Source organism: Cynocephalus volans, chromosome 14 (assembly GCF_027409185.1).
Source record: "Cynocephalus volans isolate mCynVol1 chromosome 14, mCynVol1.pri, whole genome shotgun sequence".
Taxonomy (NCBI): domain Eukaryota; kingdom Metazoa; phylum Chordata; class Mammalia; order Dermoptera; family Cynocephalidae; genus Cynocephalus; species Cynocephalus volans.
Window position 1 is genome coordinate 51,812,555 of NC_084473.1, and position 22,406 is coordinate 51,834,960.

Genomic DNA, 22,406 nt, shown 5'->3' on the forward strand with positions numbered 1-22,406 from the left:
AGTAACATATCAAGATTCCCAACTTTTATAGCAGAAGCATAACCTTTGCCATATTTATACATATCAAAGCATGAGGCACGTATTTAGATCGGCAGTACAAAATTACACTGCTCTAGGTTTTTGCCAGCAAGTCCAATCTTGAAATGACATCCTTCTTCTCTTGTGCAAAAAAAAAAAAAAAAAAAAAAAAGGACACATCAAAGATTGTAGCATGTAGCTTATAGCATTTGATGTTTGGGAAGATTGTCTAACAGACAGGATACTACCTACCCCTTCTTCAGTTTTTGTTAACAATTTAGATCACCAGGAGAAATGTATCTGGGAATTAGCTTATGCTCTTAGATAGAAATACCTACACTGTTGGGCCGGCCCGTGGCTCACTCGGGAGAGTGCGGTGCTGAGAACACCATAGGCCCCGGGTTCGGATCCCATATACGGATGGCTGGTTCGCTCACTGGCTGAGCGTGGTGCTGACAACACCAAGTCAAGGGTTAAGATCCCCTTACCGGTCATCTTTTAAAAAAAAAATTTAAAAAAAAAAAAAAAGAAATACCTACACTGTTTGACATAAAGTTATAATCTTACATTTTATCAAGATTCACTATAAGAAATGACCATATGTGACCATATAGGGAAAAGGAAGCAATGACATAAATGTTTCAAGGACAAATCTAAATGTCATCATAACAAAAAAGTGTGATTTATTTCTGAGAGCTTCATACTCTACATTTATTTATGTTAGTTATGCCAAAATCAGTTTGCCCAAACAAAATACATAAAATGTTGTGCAAGCTCCCTCAACTGGTTAAGATATAGAACTACCAAAAAACATGTTCCATTAAGTTGACTGTATCATCCTCTTCAGAAATTTCTGTAACTCCAGCCTGAGATCGAAGAATGGACATAATGTCATTAGATAATCTGTCAAAGCCATTCTGTAAACATATATTTGCCATTTCTTCCCATGTTTCTAGAGAGCAAAGTGAATCATTTATCACAAGATGTTCTACTGCATCTGAGGAAAAAAGAGTATTGTAATATGGCATTTATTCTCATTGGATAATCAACACTTAGCAATTCTTCAATAGAAAAGGACATAATTTCAATTTAGTTACTATTAAACTCTACCTGATTCCCATTAGTTTAATGATATCACATATGGAGTGTTCAGTCCACTCAAGTGTTAGTTCTTTCTCATCCTTTATCATTAACCTCTTCATATTTCAACTCAACCCTCTACCATTTCTCACATTCCACACTGCTTCAGTCATCTTCTTGATAAGGTAGCATATGTTGAAGGAAGGGAGCTCAGAAAGTGAAGGATGTGGATTTATCCTTATTCACAGAGTCTATAACCCACCACTAGAAACTATCAAATAACTGAGGACCTATAGGTTGAGTTTTCATGATCCTTCAAATGCTTTTGTAAGTGGCTTGGTAGTGCTGACCCAAGGGTTTTAAAAACTCTTTGGCAAACTCTCCATCATATCTCTAGATGAAGACCTCTTAATGATGGGGCTTCTATAACAAATATTTTTCTAAAGGAAATAAAATAATTTTGTTTATTTAAAAAAATCTAATGGTATTATTTACTTTTGAAAATCAATTATAAGGGCTGGCCTGTGGCTCACTCAGGAGAGTGCGGTGCTGATAACACCAAGGCCACAGGTTCGGATCCCATATAAGGATGGCCGGTTCGCTCACTGGCTGAGCGTGGTGAGGACCGCACCATGCTGAGGGTTAAGATCCCCTTACCCGTCATCTTTAAAAAAAAAAGAAAAAGAAAATCAATTATAGTGACTTTCTTTGGGATCTATCAACTTATGGAATTCATTTCTTATCTATTACCTGCATTACTTACAGTACTTCATTAAAGAGAATCTCTTTTTAGAATACTGTCATCACTAGTATTTTATTTCTACCACAATTATTTTCCTAGCAAATAAAATATTTTAGTTGATACCTATAATTATAATTTCAAAATATAAAATCATCTTCCCAAATATGTTTTCAGGTAATTTGCCATTCTTTCCTTGACCCCAGACAATAATTTAATATCAAGTTGTTTGCTCAAGTTCCTATATTAAGTTAATGAAAGGGGGAAAAAGTGAAATTTAATTAGTTATTCTTGATCCCACTGCAGAATTAGGTTCAGAGTAAATATCAAATGTAAAGATGCACAGATTTGGTTTAGGAATTAAATATATACAGCTTATTTCTAAATAACATTTAAAATACATATAAAAAGATTACTAAATATATGTATACGTTAATATATATAAAGTTTTTAGAATAGTGTTAGCTACTATAATTATTATGACATTCTCTTAAGGCTTCATGGAGATTCTCTCTTCATTCTAATTCCTTCAAGAAATACATACTACTGCCAACAGCCTATCATTGACATGGTAATATTAACATTTAAAAACTCCTGAAGTTAATTCTTGCTAAGAAGGAACTCTAAGGAAAATTTGAGTTAACTCATACGTAATCATCTCAGACCTTTCCCCAAATAACCCACTACTATTTCTTTCACAACAACGTTTAACTCTACTTACCTCTTCCACCTTTACTTATTTCTTGAAGTAGTTTAATACCAATTTTTTCCATATCTACAGAGAACAGATGAAGTACAACAAGACCAAAAGATAAAGATGGTGGTTTCCCATTCCATTCTTTAGTGAGACATTGAATTAATTCAGTTTGAGGACATAACGTTATTAGCTGCATCAAGTCATCTGAAAACAAAAATGAAAAACTACATCTCAACATCCCAGTATGATAAATTGACTAGAAACTAGGACCAACTAATGTCTATACCTGCCAATCAACACTTCTTTTTCCAATCCTTCCAAAGCCCTCAATTACCCATTCCAACCCTAACTCAGTACTATCCCCAGTCAAAAAACAATCACACTCAGCATAGTGAAAAACAAAGGAGAAGTATCCATAACAAGGAGTATCAGAAAAAAATTATCAAATTACTATTATGAAAAGAAATGTAGTATAATAAAAAGAATATTGATTGGCAATCAGGAAACCTGAATTCTAATCATAGTTTCATGAGTCACTTAATCTTTTGAAACTCATTGTTCACATCTGAAAACTGCTGTAATTGGAGATAATTTCTAAGGTTCCATCTAATACTACATTATATACCTTGTTGATCATATTTGAACCAACTTCTGATGAGTATATTGTCTTTCTACGCCATGCACAGGAAAAGGAGCTTAGTAATTTTTTTCCTAAAAATATCAAGTACTTAGAAATTCAGAAATAAAGATTTTAAGATGCCATTAGCTATTTCAAGTAGCTAGAGGTTCAGCCATACGAAGTTGCCGACATCTGACCATTTTTGACCCCAAAAAGAGCAATTTCATATGGTTTAACCTACTAGTTAATTATTGACGGATTCTAAAGCTACAATTATGATTTGTATTCTTAAATTTATAAACTTTGTGTTAGCTTTCTATGTTTTTTAAAGTAAAAATATTCTTCTTGGGCTACAATAGAGGTAATTTTCAGAATAACTTCTGAGAGACTTTCAAGAACTACCATAAACATAATTTGCACTCTGAGAGTCAATACAAGTTAGTCTAGTACTTATTAAACACATATTTACTGTGCTGGAAACTTACATATATTAAATTCATTGCATTAAATACTCACAGTTAATGGAATTATTATTCTCATATTACAAGTGAGGAAACAGGCTTAGAGAAGTTAATTTTCCCTGAATTATACACATGGCATAAAGTAGAACAGTCTATCTGACCCTCAAAGTCCATGCCCTTCCCAATCTACAGTGCTGTCCCTCCAAAATTATATATAATGTGTGTATGTATTAGATGTGTATATGTGTATATATTTATGTGTATATACATATGATGTGTACTCATGTATATTCGTACATATGTACGTATATATACACATGCGCACATGCACACACATAAGCAGCCTCAGCCTCTAACATTTCATTTCATAACTCACCCATCTCTATTTCATTCAATCAGGCATTCAAACTCTGTTCTCCATAAATGGATTAATAAACTAATATTTACTCAATTATGTCCAAGATATGGCCTCTGACTAACTAAAAAGGAGACAAATTCAAATCTTATGACCCTTCTCCTCTGCTGACTACACTTAGAATCCATTTTACATGTCCTTGCTTTGACATGTAATTAATCATTTTATCTCACGTATGTTCTCTTTAAATATAACTGTAAGGACCTATATTCCATGTATGGTATCTGTTTAACTTACAAATATCAAGAACAGTGGCTCTCAAAATATGGTCTAGAGTATATTAAGTCAAAACTATTTTCATAAAAATACTGAGTTATTTTTGCCTTTTTCGCTCTCATTCTCTCACAAATATATGATGATGTTTTCCAGAGGCTACATGACATTTGATATTACAACAGACTGAATACACAAGCAGATATGAGAAGCCATCTATCTTCAGTTAAGCTATACATTACAGAGATCTGTAACAATGTAAAACAGTGCCACTCTTTTCACTAATTTGTTTGGTTTTGGAAAACATAATTATTTTTTATAGAAATATTTTATTTATAATAACATGTAATGGGTTTATTATTATTTTAAATAAATTATAAATATTTAAAATTTTTCTGCTTTAATTTCTAACGGGGTAAATATCAATAGATATAACCCACATAGAGAAATGCCCTTTGGGATCCTCAATGTTTTTTAAGAGTGTAAGGAAGACCTGAGACCAGAAAGTTTGAGAGCCTTTGACCTAGAATAATTCAGTGTCCAGATAGATGCTTAGTATTTTCTCTTGTTTAACAATAATGGGGAAGGTAAGCAAGCAATTAATTTCAGGATTTATTCTAGAAATTATTGGGGTGAGGGGACAAAAACAATCTTTACTTCTAAAACAGATCTATGCTTTTGGAACAAAATATTATTTTAGGATTTATCTGGTTTTTGTTTTGTTTGCCTTTGTTTTTCTTTAATTTGTAAATGTAAAATCGATAGTTTAAATCTAAACATCTATTTCTGAAACCAGAAAATATTAAACTGAATCCGTTCCCCATGGCTGAAGATGATACCTTGGAAAGTTGTGGTTGTTTCTCATTAAAAAGTAAAATAAGCAAAGTGATTTTGCAAACATTATTTCTACCTTTTAAGCTTGATTTTTCTCAGATTATTATCATTTTCATCACATAACATTGTGCTAAATAAATTTGGGGGACAAATGTATAGAAGAGTTACTTCTTAAATGGTTATAATATAATTTAACTATTTTAGAGTATAGTGTACTATTAGAAGAACAGAATAATATGATAGTGAGTCAATCATATTTCTACGTGAGGCAAATTTTGCAATCAAAAAAGAAACCTCACATTTCATTCAATAAAAATTCCAACAGTAATTAAAACCTGTATTTCATGTCTAAACACTGATTAATATAATTCTTACATATGGAAAATATAATGCTTAACACAGATATTGAATCTCTATATTTAGATAATAATAATAAAATATATAATTCTCTCAACAAATATTAATTGAATAATACCTCCTATGCCAGATTCTGTTCTGTTGCTGTGTTAACTATAGAAAAATCACTTACCTATCTGCCTTAGCCTCTCTGTAGAAACAGAATTGATTTCATCTATAAAATAAAGATAATAACAAAACCTACTTCATAGAGTCAACATAAGAATTAAATGAGACAGTGCATAAAAAAAGTCTAGCTATTAGCTGTCATTACAATAATAGTATCAGGTGTGTTCTTATTAACGAATGAAGAAATTAGTAACTTTTTAAAAAGTACACAGATTTTGTTGGAGCATAGTGTTCTAACACAAAGGTCAAGGGTTTGGATCCCTGAACCGGCCAGCTGTCAAAAAAACAAAACAAAACATAGATTCTAAGTAATAATTCATTGTTTGAAAATGATCAGATTCAACAGCCATAAAAGATCCTTTTTCCTGGAAAAATGTGACCTAACATTGCTGTGTTTGGTTCCATTCCGCATCTTCCTAGAACTGAATTGGCACTGGCCTGGGAGATGGGGAGATGTCAAGACTGCCTATACATTAAGGTTACTGCCAAACTACATTTACAAGAGAATGAGAGATCTGCTTATTCACATAGGGTCACCCTAAGGTTCACAATTTGTTGGGCCCATTTTTAAGAGCAAACATTATCTGTGAGCCACATGGTGCCTATGGGTGGAAGATGAAGATGGCACCCACGGGAAGCAGCGGAGGCTTACGTAACCCAAGATAGCTCCAAAAGGTTTTTATTGGTCCTCCAGTATTTCCGCCCTCCTGAACCCTGTGTGATCGCTATGCTCAACATGTTAGTACAAAATGCATGCCCGCGTGATCCTTTCATTGATTGGTTAGTTCATGGAAAGCCCCTACTTGCTTGCTTATATAAACTGCAGTGTAACGGCAATAAAGTGGAACTGCCCTGCCAGAACCCCTGCCGCGTCTGAGTGTCTCTTTCACGGGGCTGGGTTGGCGGGCAGCAGGCTCACTTTTCCCCGAGATCCCTCGGTCCCAACACCGGGGGTAATCTTGTTGGCTTCTTCTCCTTCTGGGTCTGCGGAAGGACCCCAGGCGCGCCTCCACAACAATTCTCTCAGATCACTGCCCAATTGTAACCAGGGGTGTTTCAAAATTTTGATATAAACATTATTTCACTAATTCTTCATTTCTAATATTTATAATATACTACAATTCAGAACATTATATATGAAAAATAAGTTTAGTTATTTTTAAAACATCCTTTATGTAGTATCGTCCAGCCTATCTGCTAAATTTATCTTTAAAACAGTGAATTTCAGGGCTAGCCCGTGGCTAACTTGGGAGAGTGTGGTGCTGATAACACCAAGGCCACGGTTTCAGATCCCTATATAGGGATGGCGTTTAGCTCACTTGGGAGAGTGTGGTGCTGACAACACCAAGTCAAGGGTTAAGATCCCCTTACCGGTCATCTTAAAAACAAACAAACAAACAAACAAAACCCCATGAATTTCCAGGACCATCCAGGTTACTAAATGTTTATGATTTTGAGGAAATGCGTAATGTATTTGAATGTCTAGCATGAAAATCAATCAGCTCCAGTTTAACTATTTTCATGAAAAATTTCAAAAGAAATCTGCTTAAACAGGCACACCTCAGAGACACTGCAGGTTCGGTTCTAGATCACAGCAATAAAGTGAATATGGCAATAAAGCAAGTCACATGAATTTTTTGGTTTCCCAGTGCACATAAAAGTTATGTTTACAGGCCGGCCCGTGGCTCACTCGGGAGAGTGTGGTGCTGATAACACCAAGGCCACGGGTTCGGATCCTATACAGGGATGGCTGGTTTGCTCACTGGCTGAGCGTGGTGTTGACAACACCAAGCCAAGGGGTGAGATCCCCTTACCGGTCATCTTTAAAAAAAAAAAAAAAAAAAGTTATGTTTACACTGTACTGTAGTCTATTAAGTGTGCGATATCATTATGTCTAAAAACAATGTATATACCTTAATTTAAAAATACTAATAAAGGGCTAGCTGGTTAGTTCAGTTGGTTAGAGCAAGGTGTTGATAATATCAAAGTCCAGGGTTTGATCCATGTACATGCCAGCCATAAAAAATAAAAAACAAAAAACTTTATTACTAAAAAATGCTAATGATTATCGGAGTCTTTAGTGAGTCATAATATTTTCGCTGGTGGAGAGTCTTGCCTTGATGCTGACTGATCAGGGTAGAAGTTGCTGAAGGTAGATGTGACTATGGCAATTTCTTAAAATAAGGCAAAAATGAAGTTTGCTATATAAATTGACCCTTTCATGAAAGATTTCTCTATAGCAATTGATGCTGTCTGATAGTATTTTACCCACAATAGAACTTCTTTCAAAACGGAGCCCATCCTCTCAAACCCTGCCACTGCTTTATCAACTAAGTTTATGTAATATTCTAAATCCTTTGTTGTCATTTCAATCATGTTCACAGCATCTTCATCAGGAGTAGATTTCATCTGAAGAAATCACTTTCTTTGCTCATGCATAAGAAGCAACTTCTCATCTGTTAAAGTTTTATGAGATTGCAGCAATTTAGTCACATCTTCAGGCTCCACCTCTAATTCTAGTTCTCCTGCTATTTCCACCACATCTGCAGTTGCTTCCTCCACTGAAGCCTTGAATCCCTCAAAGTCATTCATGAGGGTTGGAATTAACTTCTTCCAAACTCCTGTTAATGTTGATTTTTTTTTTAAAGATGGCTGGTAAGGGGATCTTAACCTTTGACTTGGTGTTGCCAGAACCATGCTCTATGAAGTGAGCTAACTGGCCATCCCTATATAGGGATCCAAACCCGTGGCTTTGGTGTTATCAGCACCACACTCTCCCAAGTGAGCCATGGGCTGGCCCCTAATGTTGATATTTTGACCTCCTACTATGAATCACAAATGTTCTTAATGGCATCTACAGTGACAAATCCTTTCCAGACATTTTCATTTTACTTTGCTCAGATTCATTAGAGGAATCAGTATCTATGGTATCCATAGCATTACAAAACGTATTTCTTTAACAATAACAATAAGACTTGAAAGTCAAAATTACTGCTTGATCCATGGGCTGCATAATAGATATTGTGTTAGCAGGCACGAAAACTACATTAATCTCCTTGTACATCTCCATCAGAGCTCTTAGGTGACTAGGTGCATTGTCAAGGAGCAGTATATTTAGAAAGGAATCTTTTGTTCTGAGCAATAGGTCTCAACAGTGGGCTTAAAATATTCAGTAAACTATGCTATAAACAGATGCTCTGTCCTCCAGACTTTGTTGTTCCATTTATAGAACACAGGCAGAGTACATTTAGCACAATTCTTAAGAGCCCTGGGATTTTTGGAATAGTAAATGAGCATTGGTAACAACTTAAAGCCGCCAGCTGCATTGGCCTCTAACCAGTCAACCTGTCCTTTGGAGCTTTGAAGCTAGGCATTGACTAATCCTCTCTAGTGAAGGAAGTCCTAGACGGCATCTTCTTCCAATATAAGCCTGTTCATCTACATTGAAAATCCATTGTTTAGTGTTGCCATCGTCATCAAGTATCTTAGCTAGATCTTCTGGATAACTTGCTGCAGCTTCTACATCAGCACTTGCTGCTTCACCTTGCATGTTTATGTTATGAAGATGGCTTCTTTCTTTAAACTTCATAAGCCAACCTCTGCTAGCTTCAAACTTTTCTTCACTACCTTCCTCACCTCTCTCAGCCTTCACAGAATTGACGAGAGTTATGGCCTTGCTCTGGATTAGATTTTGGTTTAATGTAATGTTGTGGCTGGTTTGATCTTCTATCCTGACCATTAAAACTTCTTCCATGTCAACAGTAAGGCTGTTTTGCTTTCTTATCACTCATGTTCACTGGAGTACCACTTTTAATTTTCTTCCAGAACTTTTCCTTTGCATTCACAATTTGGCTTTTTTACACAAGAGGCTTAGCTTTTAGCCTGTCTTGGCTTTTGACCTGCCTTCCTCACTAAGCTTAATCACTTCTAGCTTTTGATTTAAAGTAAGAGATGTATGACTCTTACTTTCACCTGAACACTTAGGGGTCATTACAGGGTTATTGATTGGTCTAATTTTGATATTGTTGTGTCTCAAGAAATAGGGAAGCCTAGAGAGGAGAGAGATGGGGGAACAACCAGATGGTGGAGCAGTCAGAACACACACAACATTTATTGATTAAGTTTGTGGTTCATGGTGCCCCAAAACAATTACAATAGTATTATTAAAGATGGCTGATCACAGATCATCATAACAGATATAATAATGAAAACGTTTGAAATACTGTGAGAATTACTAAAATGTGACAGAGAGATACAAAGTGAGCAAATGCCATTAGAAAAATGGCCCTGACAGACTTGCTGGACATAGGGTTGCTACAAGCCTTCGATTTGTAAAGAACACAGTATCTGCAAAGCACAATAAAATGAGGTATGCCTGTACATAAAAAGGATTTTATAACATAAGTTTAAAACATTGCTTGCTATTATGGGTGATCTTATAATTAAAGTATTAAAGTCCAGAATTCAATGTATATAAGTAAGTAGGCTTTTCACTTACCAGAAATAAAGTCCTTGAATTGTTGTATATATTCCATGGCCCCATGAATCTGACCTTGTTTACACAGGCAAAGAAGAGCTTTCTTGCGTTGGCCACATTCATGGTAGATAATTTGAGCCAAAGCCAGGCACTTGGCCTTATTATAAGTATCCTGCTCCCCATAATCATAAATCACATCCCCAGCTTCCTCAGAAAATGTCAGCCTAGAGCAAGCAGATCAATAAGGTACACATTAGAGAATTCTTGGTGAGTGTCTAAGACTGAAATATTTAAAAATTCAGCACAGTAGAACTAGATTTTCTATGGCCTGTAAGAATTCCAAGTCAATAATGCAATTGATGATGTAGGAGAGATTAAATGTATCTGATATTTAACAACAAGAATAAAAACAATCAGCTATCTCTAAACAAACTGTTGGAAAAGAAACTGATAGCTGATTTATAAATAAACAAATGCAAAAATAATCAGCATATAATCCTTTGGAGAAAGACATTTTGGAGAAGCTAGCTCAAGTTTTTTTTCAAGTTTTAAAAAAATCTACAAACAAGGTTAAAACTCTCCTGCAAAGACTGACAGAATTTAAAATTACAAGGTAAACAAAAATTTTCTTATAAGTGGGGGTCTCAATGTTCTCAGCACTAATCTAGGTTCTATACCCTGTAGAATGTAAGAACTTATTAAATGTTGGTTAAAGACAGTGACGAAAATTTCGGCTCATAATTAGTGACAGATCTTGTAAGCATTTGTACTAAAAGGAAAACAGAAGTTGTGACAGCACTGTTATATTTTAAATTTGTTATAGATTTATAAGAAGCCACAGAAGAAAAGAGGACATAACTGTGCCTATTAGGAGAGACTGAAGAAGCAGTTCTTTTGAGATGGCTCAATTAAATTGATTTTACTTGTCCTCATATTTTATTTTATTTTACTTTTTTTTTTGCAGCCGGAGTATGCAGGAATCCAAACCCTCGACCTTGGTGTTATCAGTACCACACTCTAACCAAGTGAGCCACCAGCCAGCCGTGCCATCAAATTTTAATGTGCCATATTCATACACAATTCAAGCGAGCCATCTGTACTATCACAGTAACTCCACCTAGAAGCTATCAGCATAAGCCAAAAGAATATTTGGGTATGATTAAAGATATCACTTCTAATTACTGGTTGTATGGAAACTGTGCTTTAGTTGTACTTTTAATTAATAGCTACAAAATAGCAGCACTCACATAATATTGGTCTCTGTATACATCTAACAAAATGCTGATAACATTAAAATGAAATTCTAAAACCCCTACAAAATATCTCTTTACTGAAAATTTAGTAAATAAAATCTTTTGATTTTTATTGGGCTAGGCCACAGAGAGGTGGGTCTAAAATCAGAAGACAGCTTGAATACAAACCAATTATTTAGTTAAGCAATTCTCTGACTTCTATACTTTAATACCAAAATACCAGTTTTAGTAGCTACAGTCACAATGTTTCCTGAGGCTGGGCAAGTAATTATTTTAGTCTATGGAGTGATGGCAATACTGGAGAAAAATGGTAATATCAGAATTTTAGTATTTATTTCTCATATTAATACTATTTTTTTTTAAGTGGTCACTTCTATGATGCTGTTCCACCTAAGAGAAGGCGAGGACTGGGAAATGAATCTGGGAACCTCTCTCCCTTTTTTTCCCCCTAATCACCTCATCATACTCTCTGTTTTCCTAAAGTACCCTTGTTGGCGCTCCCCACCCTTACTCTTAACTCTAAGAAGACTCTTTCCAGGACTTCTTTTTTTTTTTTTTTTTTTAAAAGATGACCGGTAAGGGGATCTTAACCCTTGACTTGGTGTTGTCAGCACCACGCTCAGCCAGTGAGCGAACCGGCCATCCGTATATGGGATCCGAACCCGGGGCCTTGGTGTTATCAGCACCGCACTCTCCCGAGTGAGCCACGGGCCGGCCCTTTCCAGGACTTCTGAAAGTGGATCTGAGATCAGACTAGCTCTGGAAAATCAAATGACAAATGAATAAAAGAAAATATGCTTAACCCTACTAGTAAACTAAAGCTTTTTGATTATAAATCAGATTTTAGATTTTTAATGTCAAAGTAAAGGTAATATACAATCACTAAAACCATGCATGGTATTTATTTACTATTATTTTATAGGATTAGGTTTGCAGAGTTAACATTTTAGAGGATGTTTATCCTCTTCTAGGAGAAATATCTGTAATTTAGAGAGCTAATACCAGTAAAACATAGTTTCTTAAATTTAGGCTTTGTGGGCCAAGTAATTAGACTTTTCCCAGGTAAGAATGACTTAAGAGAGTCGAGATTAACCACATAACCCAGGCTGCTTTAGGGCTGGCTCTATGCTGAGCATCTGAGAAAGAATTGGAAGTTTGTAAGGTAGCCATAAGGGAGAGACCAGTTCATCAGAGGCAGAAACCAGGGGATAGAGGCCAAGAATAACGAATGTGAATTGCCTTTACTTTTAGTGGCTGATCTGTACAGGGATCCAACCCTAGACCTTGATGTTATTGGCACCATACTCTAACCAACTGAGCTTACCAGCCTCCCCTTAATTGCCTTTAGTATTCCCTGTTATATTACCTCTGGATCCTTAAAAGTGGTAGCCAGTTTATGCAGTCAGAAAACTGCACAAGAATTAAAGAATTTAGGGCCAGCCCGTGGCTCACTCGGGAGAGTGTGGTGTTGAGAATACCAAGGCCCAGGGTTCGGATCCCATATAGGGATGGCCGGTTGGCTCACTGGCTGAGAGTGGTGCTGACAACACCAAGTCAAGGGTTAAGATCCCCTTACCGGTCATCTTTTTTTAAAAAAAAAAAAAAAAAAGAATTAAAGAATTTAAATTCTTACAACTAAGTAGTAGAAGGGGTCAAGAAGCGTCACTATGTATAAGGAAATTAATCTTATCTGAAGTATCTTTGCACTAGATAACAGATGTTAGTAAAGACCATGCACTTTCTGATGTCCTCAAATCCAAACCACTTCCAGTGCTCCCTGACAAATATTTTTTATGGAGAGTATAGAAATGTGGCCAGGCAGAGAAAGAAAGAAGAGGGCAAAAAGAGAAAGAGAAAAGGTTATGCATATGAAAAAGTTATTTCCTAAAACAAAACTATTATGTGGACAGTAAGTGAAGGCCATGACAATAGGAGATGGGAGAAACACACCTTACACTGGTAAACAACAGAGCCATCAATCCAGGATAGCTTTATGACTATCCAGAGGTATGCAGAGAAAATGGTGGATTTGGAATGGGTAGCAGTAGGAAGTAGTATGCAAACCCGACATTTTTATGTTTGTGACACTTCATAATCAGGATTTGTTATTTACGGAGTGCTTATATTAATCCATCTATCTCCCTTGTAACATGATACACTTCTTAAAGATGAGAAGTATACCTATTCTTCAATATGTATCCTAAGTTCCTGTGCACTCAGAGCCAAGTAAGCATGGCCCTTAGGCTGCAATCGCAGGCCATGGCTATTTGACAGAGGTCAGGGAGGTCTTTTTTCTCTCTGCCTTCCAGTATTCACAGCTCAACCCACGTCCACATAGACCCAGCATAAGCAGCTGGTATTTATCCTCAGATCAATCTTCATAAGTTGTTGGCCCTTGTGGTAGACACTGTTTTGGTGCCTCACCCAGGTCCCCTCTTCCGGACCAGTGCCCTTTCTCCAGCTGAGTACTAACAACCTGCAGCTACCCCTTCTCTGAAGAACTGTACTCAAGTGACTGGAGCCACCTCACCCAGAAAATTATGCCTATCCCACAACCCCCAGTGGTCCACAGCTGATGACTGATAAAGGGGTACAAAAAGCCAATCCCTTAATCAAGGGGAAACAACTCTGTGTTATGGTTTATGTTCCATAGCCCTTCCCCTGTGATAATGGCTAATACCTGAATTCACATTCTTGTTTGGCTTTCTTCTTCCTACCCTATTTCACTTCTTCCCTTACAAATTTCCTTACAGAGTAGTCTATTAGTAAATAACCTGCACCCAAATCCACTTAACAAGCTCTCTTTGAGAGAATAGGGAACCTGAATGCCAAACGTATTTCTCTCTGTCCCATTACATACAACAGTCCTACCTCTTCACGATGATCAAGGTTAATCAACACCACTAGACTCACAGAGCCTAAAGTTGCAGCCATGGGATACACAAATTCGTGTGGTGGTTAATTTTATGTGTCTGCTGGACTGAGCCACAGTGTTCCCAGATATTTGGTCAAAATTATTTTAGGTGTGTTTGTGAGGGTGTTTTTGGATGAGATTATTATTATTTTTTTTAATTTGGAAGCATTTACTTTCAAATTATAATGTCAATTTTATCAATACTAAAAAGAGAGAGATTGCATTTACAATGAATAATGTAGTTTGTCAATTTTTTGATGAAAGATGACTTTATACACTTTTATTCACCTGATAAAGACATCATTCATATGTTCCATAAAGTTTCATTTTAAATTAAGAGTTTTCCTGGTCTGACTTTAATGCTATTATCAAAACAGAAAATTAAGAAGTATGTAGACTGTCTGGTTAGCTCAGGTGGTTAGAGAACAGCTGGAGTCACCAAGGTCACAGGTTTGGATCCCTGTACTGGCCAGGTACCAAAAAAAAAAAGAAGTGTGTCAAGAAGCAACACAAGTTTTTTACACTGTGGTAATTGGCTCTGTCATGTAGGTGATATTTAAAAGCCCAAGGTTACTGAAGAATGGAAATAAAAAATTGATGGTCCAAGTTTTCTCACAAATAATATTTTATTATTACACTAGGGAAAACATTCCAGTGGAGGAATCAATGAGGAAGGGGCCTAAGACTATATAAAAATCTGATTTGTTATAATTGAGCAATTGTTAAATGTCCATTTTAACACAGTATCTACCTTTAACTTTAATAACTTCACTTTTTATATTCTCAAATTTTCTTTATAAACTAACAAAAATGACTTTCTTCTTTCATTCAAAGTTTAACAAAATTCAAAACATTTCTAAATAAAGTGTCAATGTCTGAATAAACTAATTTTCGCAATCATCTTGCCAATGTGATTATTTTAGGTACATGGGAATAGGCTTTCAGTTAGGCCTTGAGATGTGGTTCTTAGTGTGGAAAACTAAGACTGATTCTGCCCCACCGCAAAGTATTCACACAGAAATGTGCTGTGAAAGGTCCTTACTTGCTCCCAAGCTTATAATTGTGATAGATATGCATATGGACATAGATATGTATGTCCCCAGGGTGAATGTGCACTTACCTTACAATCATTCCTACAGTTGCTTTATGGTCTACACGTAATTATGATGAGCTAGCAGAAACAGCCATTGTTCTACTTATAGCCAGAAAGAAGCATCCACAAGAAGAAATCTTCAAGGAAAACCTAAGATTAGTTTCTCAGACAACCTGAAAGGATTTTCACCCTAAGCACAGGCACCCTTTGTAGCTGTGTGACCTCTGAGGAAGGTGCATAGACCCAGGCAAGCCAAACATTCAGCTGAAACAATGCTGCTGTTCTCTTTACTAGGTGAGTAATAGATCTGCAACACAACCAGCACCATTTTAGACAAGCCCACGTACAAAATGGCACCATCCACCTCCTCCCCTCCCCTCCCAGGTTCTCTTTTACAAGAAGCCTCATGGTTTCAGAGAAAATGAAACTTTCAGCGTTTCCGCATGCGCAGAACTCACCACTCCCATGACCTAACTCAATCCCCACCCCGGAATTACATCACCCAGCTCTTGGTGCCAACATACCAATATAAGCTCCCACCGCCCTATGTTAGCTGCTGTCCCCCATTTTCAGGGCAACCCCGGGCTGTCCTCCATTTTGAGTACAGCCCGGCAGATTCCTCTCTTTAATAAAGCTTGAAAGGTACCCAGCATCTCAGCTCACTTTCTTTCGTTATGGTGCCGAAACCTGGGAAGGGTTTTAGCCGATGTTATGGACGATCCCCTCTCCCTTGGGGTGATTGGCCCTCAGTCACCCTTCCCAGACCTGCTGAAACTGGGTACCTCTGGGACTCTCTACTTTTTCCGTTTCAGACCAATGCATCCAACACCGGCCTCAATTCAGGGTGAGTCAGTGGGTCTGTCCTGCCTACTTCTATGGGTTCCCCCCCTCTACTCTATTACTCCAGTCTCTACGAAGTCCAGGCGCCTGGCCGAGGGAACTCTTCTTATGCCCTCCAGCTATTGGAGGATGCTCCTCCAGTGGGTCGGTGGCTTTTCTCTCAAAAAGAAGGTGGTCACCAAAGGGGATGCCCGTTGCTGGCACTCTTCTTCTACCAGGACTGACTGCCCTTTCTCACCCTCTACACAGGATCCTCACAATCCAAACCTCAACGCTCTATGCCTCCAGGCTGTCTCCTGGCCAATTTCTCAGGTTCTGGGGAGACATTAAAACTCAAACGCCTCATTACAATGGATCCCAGTGGCCACAAGATGGGACTCGATTTAGACACTCACCAAAATGGCAAAAGCTGTACAGATTCCTTGCTCAGGCCTCCTCCTATCTCTGAACACATTCTTCTCTCTGTCAAAACTGTCCTATGTGTCAAATTCTCCTAGCTCATGCTTGACCTCTCCTTCCAGACTCAGATCAATCTTCTGATCCGTCAGCCCTCCACATTTCTCTCTCTTCCCCACACCTGGCCTCCAGACACTCGTCCTCAGCCCAACTCCTCCCCTTCTCCCCCTTCGTCGGGTAACAACCCTGCCTCAGCTCTGGCTTTTTATAAGCCTTCTGTGAAGTGGCTGGGATGGAAGGAATTGTCTGAGTCCACATACAGGGAGCAGGTCTGGATGGAGGCTCAAGTACATGCTCAAAATAATAGGCAGCCTGTGGGAGCCTTTGCTGTTCCTTGCATGGACCCAAATTCGAACTACCAGGCTGTCCAGGGGGATTGAGGACTCCGGGATAACATGATCACACACCTACTTCACGGCCTCCAAAAGCCTACTCACAAGTCAGTCAATTATTACAAGCTTAGAGAAATCACATAGAGATCCACTGAAAAATCCCAGCGAGTTCCTAACCCGCCTCTCTGAGGCTTTACATGAATACACATGTATAGACCCAAACTCCCTTGCAAGCATGACCCTCTTACACTCTCATTTCATTACCCAATCAGCTCCTGATATTCAAAAAACTATAAAAGAGATCAGGCCAAATACCAGCTCCTGGCTAATGCCATCCATGTCTCACATACTCCAAAGCTGGTTGCCTTAAGAGGAAAGGCACCCAGGAACTGCTTCAAATGCAGTCAACTGGGCCACTCAGCATGGGCCTGTTGTAACCTGCCCTCACTGCAAATGGCCAGGTCACTGGGGGATCCACAGTGCCACTCACCAGAGAGGGAGTGGCCCAGTCCCCAACCTACAGCCTTTGGCTTCACAGCCATCCCTACCAGAGCTTCTCGGCTTTGCCCAGGAGGAGGAATGACGATGCCCAGGGCCTGAGGCCCCCATGGAGATCACCACACATGAGCCCAGGGTAACCTGCCTCGTAGCAGGTAAGCCGATCTCTTTTGTCATCAATACAGGGGCCATTTACTCTACCCTTCCTGAATATACAGGACCAACAACTCCATCCTCTATCACAATGGTAGGGGTCACGGGATCAGAATACCACCCACAGATCACTCAACCCCTTTCCTGCTCCCTACATCACACCCAATTCACACACAAATTTTTAATAATGCCTCAATGCCCAGCCCTCTTACTGGGACAGGACATCCTTTTCAAATTCAAAGCTACTCTTACACTAAACACTTTAACTCCAGCTACAATACTACTGTTACAGGCCTCACCCAGACCTGGCCCCTGAAGCTTCCACCTTTGCCTCTGCCTCGAACAAGGTTAATCCCTAGTATGGGACACTTCTTCTCCCTCCATCGCTACACACCATTCCCCTATCCTTGTTAAATTGCTGAACCCCTCTTTGTTCCCTGATGTCCCACAGTACCCATAGCTAACAAACACCTATAGGCTTAAAACCCACTGTACACAAACTCCTTTCTTCTCATCTCTCATGGCCTACCCACTTGCCTTTCAATACACCCATACTTCCAGTTATAAAGCCTAACAGCTCATACTGTTTAGTACAGGACTGATCCTGACACGTGCTGTTCCCAACAACTTACTTGGACAGTACTGCCTCAGGGATTTCAGGATAGCCCCCACTTTTCTGGCCAGGCCTTAGCTCTAGACTTATCTGAACTTCCTCCAACCTCTAGCACTTTAATACAATATGTGAATGACCTCCTCCTTTGCAGTCCCTCCTATGAGGATTCACAGGCCCACACTGTTGCTCTCCTTAATTTCCTGGCCTCCAGGGGATAATGAATGTCCCCCAACAAGGCCCAAATTTCTTCTACTTCAGTTCAAGAGTCTAATTTCTGAACTCCCTACTCCTACCACAAAGGGTGAAATCCTTTCGTTCTTGGGGCTTGCAGGGTATCTTCGCCTATGGATTCCTAACTGTGGCGTACTAGCAAAGCCACTTTATGGGGCAGCCAAAGGGGATCCTGTCATTCCCTTAGATCCCACAAAGCCCATTCATTCTCCCTTCCAGCAATTAAAAGCTGCTCTCCTCGCAGTCCCAGCTCTATCTCTCCCAAACCTATCTCATCCTTTTATCCTATTTGTAACTGAAACCCAAGGATTGGCAGTTGGGGTTTTGAGACAAATATCTCGAGAATGGGCCTCTGTTTATGGGCCTTGGCAGCAGCCGCCCTTTTAACATAAGAAAGCTCTAAACTAACTTTTAAACAACAAATAGTCAAGACCTTCTCAGCCATAAGGCCAAGTCAATTCTCTCCCTTTCCCGCCTACAACTTATTCACCTTACTTCCATTGAAAATTCCCAGTTCTGCTTTAAACCTTGCCCTCCCTTAAAATCCAGCCACTCTCATCCCAAAACACTCATGACCCTTAGAACACAATTGCATGGAGGCTTTAGACCTTTTTCTCAGTCGCTTTCCACACATCTCCCCACATCCCATTACATGGTTCATAGATGGGAGTGCCACCTCCACACCCGCACCCCAGGTAGGTTATGTCATAGTAAATCTAACACAAGCTATCGAGGCTGCACAACTCCCAAAGGAGGTTGGGGTTACACACTGCAGAGGACACCAAACCTCCAATGACCCCATAGCCCAGGGAAACAAACTGGTGGATCTAACTGCAAAACAGACTGCTCAATCACCAGGCCCCCATTCTTCCTCTCCTGCTCGGTCCTTCTCATGGCCCCTACACCCTTATCCCAATGCACACCCCAAGAAATACAACACATCCAACAGTTGGGGTCACGGAGAAAGGAAAACTGGTATACTCTCTCCGGTTGCTATGTCCTCCCTACCACACAGCTGAGCAAATCTTTTTAGATTTCCATAATTCAGTTCATATAGGCTATGAACCCCTACTACGTTTTCCTCAACCCTTGTATTACTCTCCCCACATGGCAAGTTACTAAAACAAATCACTCAAAACAATCCTTTGTGTACTTGTTGCTCCAACCCTTTCCCACCAACCAGGCCAGAGGATACACTCCTGGCCAGAATTGGCAAATTGACTTTACTCATGTGCCTCCCCACAAAAGGACATGCTATCTTCTAACCTTAGAAGATACCTTTTCAGGTTGGGTTGAGGCTTTTCCCTGCACTTCAGAGGATGCCACAGCAGTAACTCATGCTCTCACCTCAGAAATAATTCCTCATTTTGGCCTACCTACCAGTCACTCACTCGCCTATGGGCTGCCCCCCACAAACACACAGGCCTCAGCCCCCTCCGTACGGTAGGCCCTTCACTCTCACACCTCTCCCTTCCAGCTCATCGCTTTTAGGCCAGTATCTCCCTACTCTTTCGCTCATTAGGGATCTTAGGGAACAGGCCAACCTTCTATTACCTCATCCTTTCCCCACCACCCTCTCAGACTTTAAACTGAGCCAGGGACAGCAAGTGTATATTAAAACCCAAATCCCAAAGCCTCTCTCACCATGTTGCGAAGGGCCTTACACAGTACTTCTCACCACCCCCACAGCAGTAAAAGTACTAGGAAAGGCCCCTTGGTATCACTTATCCTTAGTAAAACTAGCACCTGAGACTTTACCCAAATATCTGTTAACACCAAGCCAGAGGGGTCCCCCTGTTCAACCCCCAACCTGACATCTCCTCATGCTTTGTCCATTTTAGGACCCACAAAACTGAAAATCTCCAAGACCTTCACTCTTATTCCAATTCCAAAAGAAGGATGATCTTTCCCCCGGCAATTATCCTCTCATTCTTGCAGGCCCGCTTCACATCCCTTGCACAAGAGCTACTATTATACTATCTGTTCTAGTACTTGCTACAGGATTGGCAGCAGCTGCCCCAAAAGACTGTTACATTATAGGAAGATTTCTCCTGGCACTCCCTTACCTCCTATCAGTAGGATGCTTCTTAGCAAGGTCACTGTGGCAATGTGCCCTTTAAATTCTTTTGGCTCCCTAACCCTTCGCAGCCTTCCCATGTTTTTCCTCCTATCTCAATGCTCCCCCTTACCTGGAACATGGAGGTTCCAGGTCCGCAGGGACGATGCAGTCCTCGGTGAATCAGATGGGTCCCCGAGCGACTCATCTGTCTCCCACTTCATGAGAAACTTTTTTTGGTTACTCCCCTCCCTGTCAATGTAGCCCTTAACATTTCCACAATGTCTCTTCACTTTCCTCTAATCTCACCTCAGTGGGGACTGTCAGCATTGTGTGGGGCCTGCCCACACTCTGCCTCACTAACACCAGACGCTGCCACTCACTTACCCCTCCTCATCCACGCCCTAAAACCGGAATATATTTCCTTTGTAAAATTATGTTATCCTGGTGCCTGTCTCCCTAACGTGGTTTCTTGCATATTCTTTTGGCTCATCCCTGACATCACCCTCCAGACAGACGGAGGGATGGAGACGGGACTGACTTCGGACCCCCTTCAGGAAGTGCCCCCCGCTCCCGTAGGGCACCAATTATACCTTCTAATTGGGGCAGGGATCCTTCCCGCAACTGAAACTGGCATAGCGGGCCCTGCTACTCCCTCTCAATCCTATCAAAAACTCTCAGAAGAACTACGTACAGATAGCATCTCTTCCCTCCAGCGACAGGTCACCTCACTCGCAATAGTCAACAGTTGCTTTACAGAACTGTCAGGCTCTTTACTTCCTTACAGCCAAGAAGGAAGGCACCTGCCTCTTCTTGGGGGAGAAATGCTGTTATTATGTAAATGAGTCCGGGGTGATCCAAAACAATTTAAACCATTTCACTGAACCTTGGATACGCTGGCTCATGCCCCTACTAGGACCCCTAACTGTGCTGGGACTCATCCTACTTTTTGGTCCCTGTCTCTTTTGGTGTTTCTCTAATTTCTTGCAGGAACGTATACAGGCTTTCACCAACCAAAAGGTCGCTGAATTGTTCCTGCAAGGAGGATATCAGCCCCTCAGAATCAGCGACCCTTGGGCTGACCCGTGGCTCACTCGGGAGAGTGTGGTACTGATAACACCAAGGCCGTGGGTTTGGATCCCTACATAGGGATGGCTGGTTAGCTCACGTGGTGTTGACAACACCAAGTCAAGGGTTAAGATCCCCTTACCAGTCATCTTTAAAAAAAAAAAAGGATCAGCGACCCTTCCCCAGAGGAATACAGCCTCCCCACATGAAACCAATACCCCACCACCTAATTGTTTTACCCACCAACATAAATCTTTTATTTTTTCCATATCTTCACCCATCTCCAGCAGGAAGTAGCTTCAGAAGAATGAGACCTCCACCCTTTTCCCATACTTAAAAGGCAGAAATAATAGATCTGCAACATAATCAGCATCATTTTAGACAAGCCCAAGTAAAAAATGACGCCGTCCACCTCCTCCCCTCCCCCCCCTTCACCTTTACAAGAAACCTCATGGTTTTGGAGAAAATGAAACTTTCAGCGTTTCCGCATGCGCAGAACTCTCCATTCACATGACCTAACTCAATACCTACCCCAGAATTACATTACCCAGCTCTTAGCACTAACATACCAATATAAGCTCCCACCGCCCTATGTTAGTGGCTGTCACCCATTTTCAGGGCAGCCCCAGGCTGTCCTCCATTTTGAATGCATCCTGGCAGATTTCTTTCTTTAATAAAGCTTGAACAGCACCTGGCATCTCGGCTCACTTTCTTTCAGTGGGAACCAGCTTTCTGTGGATGTTACTTTAAAGAATATCCTCTCCTTTGCCTGTGTCTATTGGTAACTTTTGTAAATTTCTGTCACCCTGGTAACAGTCAGT

General features: G+C 39.8%; 1 protein-coding gene across 5 annotated transcripts in view; it reads right to left on the minus strand.

Moving 5' to 3' along the window:
* Positions 1 to 818: 818 nt before the first annotated feature.
* The window catches only part of CLHC1 (clathrin heavy chain linker domain containing 1), a 60,351-nt gene continuing 38,763 nt past the window's right edge, over positions 819 to 22,406 (minus strand). For all 5 annotated transcript variants that reach the window (XM_063078812.1, XM_063078811.1, XM_063078810.1 and 2 more), the window contains 3 exons: positions 10,100 to 10,302; positions 2,559 to 2,738; positions 819 to 1,015 (listed from right to left, as the gene is read on the minus strand). In XM_063078812.1, coding sequence (XP_062934882.1) covers positions 819 to 1,015; positions 2,559 to 2,738; positions 10,100 to 10,302 — 580 coding nt within the window. The remainder of the gene's footprint in view (positions 1,016 to 2,558; positions 2,739 to 10,099; positions 10,303 to 22,406) is intronic.